Source organism: Rhinichthys klamathensis, unplaced genomic scaffold (genome assembly GCF_029890125.1).
Source record: "Rhinichthys klamathensis goyatoka isolate OS25496 unplaced genomic scaffold, OSU_Roscu_1.1 h1tg000019l_1, whole genome shotgun sequence".
In the NCBI taxonomy this organism is placed as follows: domain Eukaryota; kingdom Metazoa; phylum Chordata; class Actinopteri; order Cypriniformes; family Leuciscidae; genus Rhinichthys; species Rhinichthys klamathensis.
Window position 1 is genome coordinate 7960223 of NW_026606570.1, and position 13326 is coordinate 7973548.

Consider the following 13326-nt stretch of genomic DNA (forward strand, 5'->3'; position numbering starts at 1 on the left):
AGTTTCAAAACTTCTACAGGACTTTTTGTGATCATGGATTTTAGGGTTAAACTATTTGGATGTCGGTGTATGCAAAAGCATGCTGAGTACATGACATTAAAGCCATATGCTTGCCACACACTTCTCCTTTTCTCTTTGCCAGGCTAGTGCCAGTGTGTGTGCATGCAGATGTGTACATGTGTGTTTACAGTGCTGAATAGCTCTCTGGAGAGTTCGCAGACTCCACCAAATTCATCAGCAATCTCGGCAACAACAGCCAAAATATTTTAACACCTGCTCCGCCAAACACATGTAAACACACAAGCAGAATGGCAGGTAATTATCCAGGTGATAATGAATGTGCCTCACATTGTTAAACCTCTCTCAGATATGCTAGTGTGGAATTAAGCTGTAGCATCGGGTACGCTACGATAACATGCCTAATGCTCCGCTTGTGCCACAGCTGTCTCGCTTGTGTGCAGCCGCTTTCCCAAAGAAAGTTTGCAAAGGTTTTGTATTTTCATTACCTTTCTCTGTTTTTATGCATCGAATACTCACCTGTCATAAAGCAGATGCTGGAAGCCTAGTCTTTCTTGCTCTGATAATATTTTGAGAAGAACTATTGTGTTGTTTTTAATGGAATAGTTCACCTAAAAATATTATTTCTAAAAAATCATCATTTATTCACACTCATGTCATTATTTACCCATAGGACTTTCTTTCCTCTATGGAACACAAATGGAGAAACTTTGAACAGTGTGCTGGTTTCCATGCAATTACAATGAAATGAGACTTAAAAAAGATGCACAAGAGTGTCATAAAAGTGGTCCATGTGTCTTATTTGCTGTAGTCTGAGTGTTCTGAAGCAATTAGCAAATAGTTTTGCGTGAGAAACGGACCAAAAGTTAAGTTGTTAATCACTGATAATTTTTAAACTCTTGTGTCCAAAACCGTAAAGCCCAAAGTATAACAAAGTAAACCAGTCCATGTGCAGCCCAATTTATGTGACCGCGCGGATGGTGTGCACACAGCACCACATGTGCGAGTGACTTGAGCGCTTGAAAACAAAATCCACTAGATAGTGCAGATGCGCCGAACGCGTCTTTCCGTGCTCAAGGCCAAAGAAGTATACTTTGAAAGGCCCGCACACTCAACTGTGCGCGAGACAGAGCGGAACACGGAAAATGAAGTATACCAGGGCCTTTTGTTAAGCTTCACGAGGACGCACTGAATCGTTCTTTGTTTAAATAGTTCAAAGTTACTATTAGAATAATGTTATTACCTTGACAAACTATACATCATTAAAAAGATATAAGACTCAAGTTTCAGTATTTGACAACTACCCAGACAGCAACATAGTGTCGGCCCGACATCCGGTACATGTGTAGGGCTATTAAACGCGGCCCAGGTGTGGGCCGGATCTGGGCCGACACTATGTTGCTGTCTGGGTATTTTATTCTGAGAAACGTATAGTGACAGTTATGTCTTAATTTGCGTCAGTAGTTATGTAATAAAAAAATTAGTCAATTCCTTTAATATGAATTATGAGCGTTAGCTGCTCCCATTCAGAAAAAAACTCCTTTACTGTCGTCATGAGGGTACTTGACAAAACAACGTCCCTCAGGGCTTTTAGCTCAAAAATGTCCAGATTTGGAGAAATATTAATAGATTCTCATAGGTTTACGTCAGATTTCTATAGAGAGGAATAATATTTATTGAATTTATACCCAAATGTGCCGATGTAATCATTATGAGCGCTGGATACTCAAGCATTTTGACTGCTTTAACAGCTGACTTTTCTCTGTTCAAAGTACTTTTCACTAGCTATGTGTCCATCCAAATGTGCGAATTTAACATAAAACATTTGCGAATAAAGCACCGTTTTTATCCAATTAGCCAATGTGAACAAAATCGTCACTAACTGATAAACTGCCGCTAAATATCACTTAGAAAAATGGAATTTGCTGCAGTAGGAGAAGCCACTGTATATAATAATTTTGTATATAATACATTACTTGCGCCTCAGAGTGCGCAGACGAAACACAATAAAGTTATCTTGCGTTGAGGCTGATGCCTGGTGTTTAGGAACACAGTCATGTGACAGTTCTGGGAAGTACTTAACCACTTTGACGACGGACTTTGCAGGCATTTCAGAATGACCAAAACAGCATTTAAGATGCTGTGCTACGAGATCTGTCCGCTGGTTGGTCCAGGTATGCCGTCCCATCACAAAGTCACGTCTTTTTTATGCACATCATGAAATTCGGTAAATGTGTTTCCATCGTAGTTTATGAGCATGTTTTCTTATCAGATAATAAAGTTTTTTATGCGCATTTTTAGAATTTATGCACGTTTTGGGCGTTTCCATCCAGCATTTTTTATGCAATATCCCAAAATGTGCATACAAATAGGTGTATGGAAACATAGCTACTGGCAAAGTCCACTTACACACTCCAACTTGCAGTGCACCTATTAATATGGAAAAAATAACAAGCTCAAAGATGGACATAGCAACACTGTAAGAGCACGCTTTGCGAAGCAGCTTTACGAGCATAAACAAAACACAGGCAGTGGAATGAAAAAAAAAAAAGCAAAGTCTATAAATGTTGGCTATTTTTAAAAAGTTTAACTTATTTTAACTTGAGCTCCACGTTTTTAGAACGCCGGTGTTAAAACAAGGTATCACTACTTGACAAACAATGTTCACTTACATTTAAGCTCAAATGGTATGGAGCAAATTTGAGCTGCAGACAATATTGGGAAAGTGGCTTAAGGAATAGTAATCTGTAGGATTGCAAAGCTGTTATTGCAGTGGGACCAGTTTAGTGTTTGTTGAGGTGCAGTTACATGAAAGCCATTTATGTGTGAAGCTATACAACGTATGTCACAGTTGCATGCTTGTTTTCTCTAGATTTAAGTTTTTATTTTTTTATTTTTTTTTTTTATAAAATCACTGGGTCTTACCTGGCTACCCCTGAAAAAAAGTTCTGGCTATGCCCCTGGTGAACAACAACACTAAAAGTGTCAATTTGTTTCTTGAACAAACCTATTTAAAAGTCTTTGGATATAGTGGAAAATGGAAAGACCACTTTTATTAACTTTTATGGTGCTGTTTTGCCAGCCTGGGCATTTTTGCAAAACCTCTCATTTTGTGTTCTATAGAGTAATGACAAGAGTGTGTAGTAATGACAGATTTTGTGTGTGTGTGTTTATTTATATGTATTTTTTAGTAACATGCACTACAGCATCCCATTCATTTTCAGGTCACTATTCCAGTAAGTTTTTTTTTTTTTTTTTTGCACATGCTAATTGATAATATGGCTATTTCTGTGATGTCATCTTAAGCGGTGTTGTGCGGACATGTGTCCGGAGAGTACGGAGGGATAATCAGCGTTAGTGCTCCATCTAAGAAGCAGCCAGGATGACAGCGCCAGTGTCTCCAGGGAGTAAAAAGAGAGAGGGTGAAAGAGTGCTGAGATTAGGAGTGTACGCTTGGCTGGGCACTGGAGTAATGGTCCTACACATACACACACAGCCCGAGGAGGAGCCGCCCCAGATAAGATACACACTGCAATCATGTCATGCTCACAGGCTTACCACAACTCACGCACGCCTCCTTACATGCCCAACAGCTGTTAGGAAGTGAGCGCGATTGTGCTGCCTGCTCGACTGGATATTAAAAATGGCATGTAACCGTATGTTGTATGTCTTATAAATAAACAAGCATTCAATATGAATGTGAAGCAAAACAGTTACAGAGAAAGAGAAAAAAGGATAGTGTTTGTTGTCAAAGGCTTGGCAGTTTCCATGAGGTCTCAGTTTTGTAAATTAATATCTAAATGTAGCTTTTAGGCCTGAAATATATACTACAAGTATGCAAATGCAGACTCTTGGCCAATGGGTCGCAAGCCCACTGACAAACTGGAAAGACAATGGAGTTATCTTTAAATATATGTGCTATAAACAGGGTGTAATGGAATTATTATTCAGGTCGCTAGCTATAAACACGTATAGTATATACATATTAAAGTTCAATAGTTTTGGGCTGGTAATACTTTTTGTCTATTTAAAGTCTCTTATGCTCACCAAGGCTGCATTAATTTGATCAAAATGTGTTAAAAAGACATTGTGTTATATTTTCGCAATTGCAAATGTTCTATTTTAATGTTTTATATTCTTATATTTTTTTTATTCCTGTGATTCCTTTACATTTTTAGTAGTCATTACTCTATTTTTTTGTGTCACATACTCATTTAGATATCATTCTAATACATATTTGCTAGTCCAATAACCACCTGAATAAATGTATTCATTATTATAAATACTGTAAAATACTATAAATATTATATTTTATAAAAAAATAAAAACCTTGTAGATTGTATAATTAGATTTTTTCCAAAACGAATGAACTAAATAATGAATGAAATAAAAACACCACAAAATTCATATTAATTAATTCAGTTAACCCTTTTTTTATGTAACTTTAAACAGAATACCAACTATTTGAATGTCAACTTCAAGGAAATGTAGTTACTCGTATATTTTGTATTTTAAGTGTATTACCATTACTTGTATTCTGATACTCCCCAAACTCGTGTATTCACTAAACTGTTGATCTGCCTTGACAGTAGTTGACCTGAATGTGAAATCTGACCCTATGAGAAGCTTGTTAATGCCAGCTATAGCTTTCAGATTCTAAGATCCACATGCATATTCAGATCTACTGTATTACGGTATACAGTGCCTTTAAATATACAAAATGTCTTGTGAATAAAATGTCTTATGTGATAAAGGAAGAAAGCAAAATAAATATTCTTTCTTCTGTTTCTTTCTTTCTCTCTCTGGACCTGACCTTGTTTTTAGTGTTTAGCCTACTCTTACCCACTCTCTCCACCACACCACAGCCACTTTAGCAGGGAGAAACATAAGCTAACCTCTTTGCACTGTGAAACACTGACAATCTGATCCCGATTCATGCACATTTATGTCCGCTAGAATCTAGCATTACAAGCAAGCCTTATCTGGAGATAACACACGGAGGGTTAAACCCAGCCGAGCAGAGGCAGGGGGTTGATCTGGGCGATAGCTGCATGGCAGTATGTAATTGGACTAAAGAGTGTGCTAGGGATTATTTTTATTACTTTGAAACACTGTGACTGAAAACTTGTTCTGGGGCTATTGAGCTTGTGAAACGCGATGTGTATCCTCAGGTAACGTGGCTTTCTTCAGTGCTAAGGAGAATACAGAGAGAAAGAGAGAATGTTTGTGCTTCTCTGGCTCCTTTTCTTCTCAGCGCCTCTAAAAGATGAAAAGCTTCATGCTGTAAAAGATGCTTTTGACTTTTTTTTTCCTTGGCTCTTTTCCCTTTTCTTTTTATTTAGGGGAGAGATGCTCCTAGGAACTGCATTTTAATCATGTTTGGCTAATAAAGATAGATTAGAAAAATCCTACACACACTCAGGGCATTGTCTTGTTGTGTAAAATAGCTTCATTGTTTGATTTCTCTATTTTGCCTTCATATCAGGTGGATTTTTCTCTCTCTCAAGGGTCCGGAGCCATCTTAGTAGCCTTCAATGTTTTTTTTGTTTTTTTTTTGTCTAACTCTTTTCCTTTTGTAGCCCTGCTTTAAAAAGATCTCAATTTATTCTGGTCCACAAGGTGCCGGGTTCAGTCCCCTCCCAGGATGGCCGGCTGCCTGAAAGCCATATCCTTGCGGATATTTTGGCTTCCTGGCACTTTGAGTGGATTCGCGTGATGGTGGTAAGTGCGGTCCGTATGTCCCCGTGTCTCACTTCTATGGCTCATCGTCTGTCACGCCAAGCAGGGTTGTGTGTCGCTCCCTTTCACCTTTCACTTTGTTCTCAGTTGTCACTCTTCCTCCTTTATCTTGAAGAACTAGCTTTGTGACCAATAGTTATTTTTTGGACTCTGGAATAGCTGGAAACTTCCTACACTTGTTCGGTGGGTGCTAATGCTAGGTCACCTTAAAAGGTTTGTTCACCCAAAACCGAAAATCCTGTCATTAATTATTCACCCTCATGTCGTTCCATACCCATAAGACCTTCGTTCATCTTCGGAACACAAATTAAGATATTCTTGATGACATACGAGAGATTTCTGACCTTCTGATAGGCAGCAACGTCATTGCAACTTACAAGGCCCAGAAAGGCAGTAAAGACATCGTTAAAATAGTCCATGTGACTACAGTTGTTCAAGCTTAATGTTATGAAGCAACGAGAAGCAACCCCCCCCCACCGATTATAACGACTTTATTCAACAATCTCTCTTCCACTTCATTCTCCTATACTCTGTTGACGTAGTGTAAACAGTGCAGCGCTTCCTGGTTCTACGTCAGAACGCCGGCTCACTATTGGCTAGCTCCTGCGTTAGCATCATACCCATGTGCCATGGTGTGTCGGCCAATAGTGTGGTGGCGTTCTGACGTAGAAGGAAGTGCTGCGCTGTTAACACTACGTCAACAGCGTAGGAGAATGATGTGGAAGAGAAGAGATTTGAACAATTGATGAACGAATGTCTTATGGGTTTTGAACGTTATGAGGGTAAGTAATTAATGACAAATTACATTTTTGGGTGAACTAACCATTTAATATGACAACCTGCTCAGTAGAAAGTAGTGGCTTTTTGGTTTGGGTTTTCTCCTTATGGTTTTGGCTTAAAGGTTGTAGTGTGCTTTACTAACCTAAGCATTCAGGGTGCATTGGGGCATACATATTTGTGCTGTCACTAACCTTTTTCAAAACAGCAGGTGCGCCAGCCACAGGCTGACCCAACATGGCTTATTCGATGCCTTCATCTCATGAAAAACTCATTTGCAGCTCAGATAACGATAAAGGAACACTGAACCTGTGCTGTATAGACAAGGAAAGCAGCTTCCAAGAAGATGGTTTATGAATGAATAATGAGGGTATATTGAAGTTTGTCTCCGAAGTGGAGGGATGCCATTGCCATTTATATCCTTTTGAGAAGCGGATCCCTCAGAGAAACTTTTAAAAATTGAGAACGTCTACATGCACTCGCTATAGATGGCAGCTCAGCACACTGACTGTGTGTCTTTTTGGATTGTTTAGTAGTGTAATGGGACACTGCATTAAAGAGATAAATAGCTAAATGCCACTGTACTTTCTAGGGATGGGTTACAATGATTGTCTAGTCCAACAACTGATTAGTAAGGACAACTAAGTTATTTAGTACTTAAACTATATATACCTATCGATCGATCGATAGGTATATATAGATCGATAGGTATAAAATGTGTGGGTTTATCTATTTATTATCTATCGATCGATCGATCGATAGATAATAAATATATTATGTCATTACAAAACTATGATTTTGATTTTATTTCATATGGTGTTTTTTCCCCTTTATTGGGACAGGTATTGATAATTGACAGGAAGCAAAGTGGGAGAGAGGCAGGTGGGATCAGGAAAGGACCACAAGCTGGGACTCGAAGTCGAGCTGCCCAAAACGCAACTGTGCTACATGTCGGAGTGCTGCCCACGAGGCTATCTGACAAAGATTATAGAAAATATTTTTTGTGACTATTTTGCCCTCTAAGAAACATGTGCAAACGCTTCATGTGAACTCATAACAGGCCTAATTATATTGAATGTTTGTTGTTGACCACCTACTGAGTTGTCAACTTTTAAAATGTGTGGGTTTTAACATCCATATGAGCTATATGGGTTTGCCTGTTGGTGCCCAGCTTGATGATGTTTCCCCAGTTTGACGGCCTCATTTTTGCGAGATGGAGAGAGCAGGGCGAATCCAGTGCAGTGGTGGATGGAGCTAATTGTGCTCCATTCATCATCAGGTGGCATCCAGGGACCCAGAGAGGACAGGGCAAGGAGAGCAGGGGGAACACAAGCGATCTGAGGTGAGTAGGGGGGGTCGCTCCAGGGGTGAGGGGCATCATCAGAGAGGCTGGAGAACAGGGGCAACTATCAGGTTGACCTTGGGGCTGATGGAGTGCCTAGCCCGCTGGGTGAGGAGACCTGGGGAGTAATGGCGAAGGTGAACCCGGCTCTCCAGCGGATCCATTAGAGCCTAATGCTGTTGTTTTTAGCAGGGAGCAGTGGGAAGCAGAGGTCGGACGTAAAATAAAGCTTATTTTCCTTGTTTACGGTGTTATTCATCTGCACGTCATTGCACAGGGATGTGTTGGGAGCTCAGTGCTAGTGTGGATGCAGTTTTTTTTTGTGGTCCTTAGAACTGAAGGCGCTTGCTTGTCATGACTAAAACCTTCCTTTTGTGTCTGATCAGAGAGCAAATGACGCAATGGTCATACATAAAAGTAAAGGTCAGACATACAGTATATTCAACATAAGTGAAGAGTGCAGCGTATCTCTTCATTTGCTGTTATGAAAGACAACATTTTGTATGATCTCCACATAGATTGGTTTGCTATTCACAGCAAACTGAATCAAACTTATATCGTGTAGTCTCTGATAAAACAAAAACAAAAAAAAAACAGTTTAGATCATCATGAACTTCCAGAAGCTGGTTGACCAAGTCTTGCAAGTTTAGCCTGGACAGACCCATTTTTAGTAGGGGTAGACTCTTGTTTGATTTGATTGAGTGAATTTAGGTATAATCACTCTCTTGCTCTTTTCACTTGCTGTCATAGTTTGTAAAGGACGCAAATAGCCTACAAACCAGGGGTGTCCAATCCTGTTCCTGGAGGTCCAACGTCCTGGAGAGTTCAGCACCAATCTGCCCAACCTGCCCCTAACTGGAAGTTTCTAGAAATCCTACATACCTTAATTAGCTGGTTCAGGGTGTTAATTAGGATTGGAGCTGAGCTCTCCAGGAGTAGGATTGGATGCCCCAGCATAAATGGATTAAAACCTGCCTTATTTGCACTCAAACACTTAAAAATGCACCATTGTGAATTTGAGCAGAATGTTGTTCAGTACCTGCTGAAGAGTCACAAAGACTGTTGTTAGACCTTGGCCCAGAATACTGTTTCCAGAGGGAACGCCACAGTAAGGGCATGTGGATCTCCAGAGAGTAGCTAGCTTTTTTGCTGCCTTCATGGTCACATACTGTTGCGTGGCATTCAGAATCTCACCTATTTTTGGAGTGTCACAAGGGATTTGAGGAAAGGTAGAACCTGGGGATTTGAGAGATGAGGATAGTGCCTCTGATCTTCTGTCATATTCCCAAATGTTTGAAACATACATTTGTGTGTGTGTTCTTGTTTTGTTGTGATGCTATATCACAGGTGTTTTGTTAAATTATCTGTGATGCAGTGGCAAACACCCATGACTGTGACTCATGTTGACTTAAAGCCCTCTGATGGGGACAGGTTCAAACCTGGTTTGCACCATTTCCCTGTTCCTGTTCCATTCATCCATTTTTTTTCTGTGAATACTTTGATGTTGCTTTCCTATAAACAAGGCACAAATCTATATATAAATTAAAAATAAAACCTTGCAAGTGTTGAATTGAACTAGATTCTTTTTTAGGAGAATCAAGGAGGAAAATCCCAAACATCATATACACAAACTCTCAGAATTGCTTGTTTTCTTGATGTTGTATTTGAGGTTGTGTCAAAATATTTTTGTTTATATTTACTCCTTAAAAACAGTAATGCGAATGGTTTTCCTTTTGATGTAGGATATCTTTTGGCATCCAGTATTTGGGATAGAAGTTATTGGGATCAAGCAGGCAGTCAGGGGAGTTTCCGTTTAGTCTGACACACACCTCAAATCTAATTAAACTGCAATTTTAATTAACCTCCCAAAGTGCTCAGACACGTAGACGAGGAACAATTTCATTGACAAGCCGTTCCCTGTATGTCTCTTCCCCCCGTCCCATTCATTATGAATAAAGTGCTAATGAACTACTTTTGGAAAATTAATGCACTCATCTATTTAAAGAAGTTGTTTTTCGTTTCATGTTTTCGCTGATAAGAGGTGGGCTCACGTCTGTCTAAAGGGGACTTGTCTTGGCTTTATTTGCCAACAGAGGTGTGGAACTCTTTTCCTTAGTGATATCGCTCTCTACTTCTGCCCGTCTGGGTCAGCGCTCCTTTGGCTTGAAATGAGAGAAGACAAACAAATAACACACGTATCCAGGGAGCAGCCTGGCCCGGGTGAAATGATTTCATTTTCATCTTGATCTCTATCTTATCTGCCTCCTTTGTTCCCCTCACCTTTAGTGCTGCGTAGATCAAAGAATCTAGTTTTCTCTCCCCCCGAACACGCCGAGAGAAGGGTGTGGGTGTGGATTAGGCCCGGCTGGGGGTCCGTCCTCTTGCATTGGGGCTCTGGCTTTGGTGTAAATGAAGTTTGGCGCCCCTGGGACATCGGTCCCCCTCCTGCTGTCGTTAACAAACAAGATATGCCCTCTACGAAGTGTCTTTCCTGGTCTGTGCCAACCTCATCAGTCTCCCGCTATGCTGGTTGCCCATTGCGAAGGAGTTGGAGCCTCCTGATGGGACGTTGAGGTGTGAATAGCCTGATGTTTGGAACTGGCTGGAATGGACTTGCCTCTGCTTGCCTGTTGCACTAGCAGCCCTAAGGAGTTTGGTAATAGGGATGCGCTAGGGGGTCCCGGACAGATGCACTCAGTTTTACAGTACACACAGTTTAATGTTAACACTCTGGTCGGCAGTGTACTTTCAAAATGGAAGAGTCTTTTAATTTATTTGCCAACCACTGATTTCACAAACTTGTTTAACATTTAGTGTAATTAAGGTGTTATTTGATTAATCGGGTAGTCGGTTTTCACGTTACGAATGACACTTTTTGAGAACAATGCTTCAAAGGTCTTTGTGACATGGTCTGGTGTTTAGATTGTTTAGATCCTATCGACTGCGTCTGTGGCATTTATAGTTTGGACAAAAAAACAAAATCATCTTTGGTAACACTTTAGTTACACACGTTACATGTACTTACAAATAACAGTAAATTCTGCATAATTACAAGTAACTAATCCTTAACCAAACCCTAATCCTTACTTTAACCATAAAGCATGTAGTAAATTAGTATTACACAGTAACAATGCCACCTCAAGTGTAACCTCATCTTTATAGTAATGCAGATGGATCAAGGCATTCCAGAGGGTTTGAAGCAATAAGAAGCTTGTTTTGTTAAAGCACTTGTTATTTTTTCCCCATGCAAATTAAAATGATCTAAATCATGTTGTTAGTGGTGAGACTAAAGTGAAATATTGGATATAACTGCATTATTTCCATTGTGGGAGAAAAAAGCAACTGACCACATGCTAATCAATATTTGTGTCAATGATGTGACATTATTTTTGTCTTAATTTTTTCTTGTCAAAAATACAACAAACATAAATTCATACATATGGTAATTTGAATATCTTCTATGATTGACATTATTTTTAATGTATTTTGTATTATATTAAAGATATTCATGAATTGGTAATGCATGATTGTAAAACTCTTGATTTGTAAAAATGTATTTTATCTTGAAAAATACATTTTAAAACTGTTAAACGATATGTTATTACTTTTTATTTGACGGTTAAACCCCTACATTTTGAGTCATTAAATTGAAACTTTTATTGAAAATGGTATAAAAGTTTTTCAAAACCATATAAAACAAACATAAATTCAAAGCTTAAAACTATTATGTATTTTAAACTAGATTTTCCCTTTTGTTTATCATGGACACTCTTATATTTCATTGACCCTTACACGAGTTTGTTTATAGAACTGCAGTTTAAAAGTCAACACTCTCAAAAGAACCACGCTGTTGTACTGAAATTGTAATGTACAGTGTCCTACAGCAGTGCTGATATTCAGTAGAGCGTGTGATATCGCTTGATTCAAACTTTTTACATTTTGACATTGTGCATTTAGAAGAGTTCAGATTTGGCTGCACTGTTGGAAGACACTTTAAACAGAACTGATTTTGACTAAATATCAATTTCCCTTTGCCCGCTGACATCAAGTGTGCCTCCTGCTGTGTCGCGACGTGTGTCCGCATACGTGAGGAAGAGGACCTGAGGTAATGGAATGCCCATGTGTCGCTCCAGCGGCCCACAGCCCAGCCAGGATCCACAGCGGGCTCTTCTGCGGCAGGTTGCTCCTCGGCTCGTAGCGGTGTGAGCTTGTTTATGTGTGTGTGAGAGAAGTGCGGAGGAGCAGTGAAAACAAGCCTCTCCCCAGGCTAGTGTTATTCCAACCTCCTGCCTTCCTCAATCCACTTTTGAAGGCAGGAAATCGGAGTTAGCTCACGGTTTGAGGGCCATGTGGTAATGGTTTAGACTGTAGAGACCCATGACCTGCACCTCCACCCTCGCTCGCTCACTCGTACACGCACACACACCGATACCTTGTCCCTCAAAGTCTTCTTTTCTCATATAGAGGCCGATACAATGGAGTGTATGTTGGACTTTTGTTTCGCTTGATAACGCAAACCAGATGGGAGTCAGGACAGGGGAGTCTTGTTAAATATTTGCTAAGAAAAATAACCCTGGGACACAGTCTAATTATATCTATTTGTCTTGTGTGGCTTTTTGGGAAGGCGATGTGGTTATGCAGGCCATATTGGGCTTCATTTTTCAAATGTGGGATCCAGTACAAAGCATCGGAGATGGATGGGACACTCTGTGTGTTGAGGCAGTACAGACAGTTTGATCTGGTTTTTCCTGAGACCCATCTCTGTATTATAAGCATATTTCATCATTTTGGGGAGGATATTCCAGTACCAGTCTCATTCATTGCTTCACTGTTGGCATGAGTTGTATATACCATTTTACATACCTGTTCTGTGTGTAGAAATCAACCAGGGGTGCAGAACCACTAAAGATTAAACAACATTAAACTGACACATTTTTTTTAAGAAGGCATTTGAATATTGTCTTGTACTAAGAGTGGCCTTGGAGTCAAACAGATTGAGCACATATTTAATTTCGACTGTAGACACGTCCTGCTTGTAAAGGTGTTAATCTCCTTGTTGTGCGCTTGCGTCACTCTGTCTTTCAGAGCCGGCACATGATGTGTATTTAAACCTACAGAAAATTAATTTAGGCGTTGGGCTTGGACAGACAGATGAAGACTGTGGCTCAAGCATACAAAAACCTGCTACACATTTAAGCATACTAGGTGTACACCAAAAGGTTAGTTCTATCCAAAAATGGAAAGTTGTAATAATTTCCTCACCCTCACATCATTCCAAACCTGTATGAATTTCTTCTGTGGAGCATGACACAACACAAGGGTATGTAAACGATGACAGGATTTACATTTTTGGATGAACTATTCTTTTAAATGCAAATAATTTGTGGTATCCAGTTGCGTCTTATGTTAGCGTCTCTATGTGTGGACACTAGCTCCCTCTTTTGCTGCTT

At 39.8% G+C, this 13326-nt stretch overlaps 1 protein-coding gene across 12 annotated transcripts in view; it reads left to right on the forward strand.

Annotated features, from left to right (window-relative positions):
* The window catches only part of mctp1a (multiple C2 domains, transmembrane 1a), a 200330-nt gene that overhangs the window by 165393 nt on the left and 21611 nt on the right, over positions 1-13326 (forward strand). For 9 of the 12 annotated variants that reach the window (XM_056238048.1, XM_056238019.1, XM_056238059.1 and 6 more), the window contains one exon: positions 5638-5739. The exons of the other annotated variants lie outside the window; for them this stretch is intronic. In XM_056238048.1, the coding sequence (XP_056094023.1) occupies positions 5638-5739 (102 nt within the window). The remainder of the gene's footprint in view (positions 1-5637; positions 5740-13326) is intronic. 12 annotated transcript variants of the gene reach the window in all.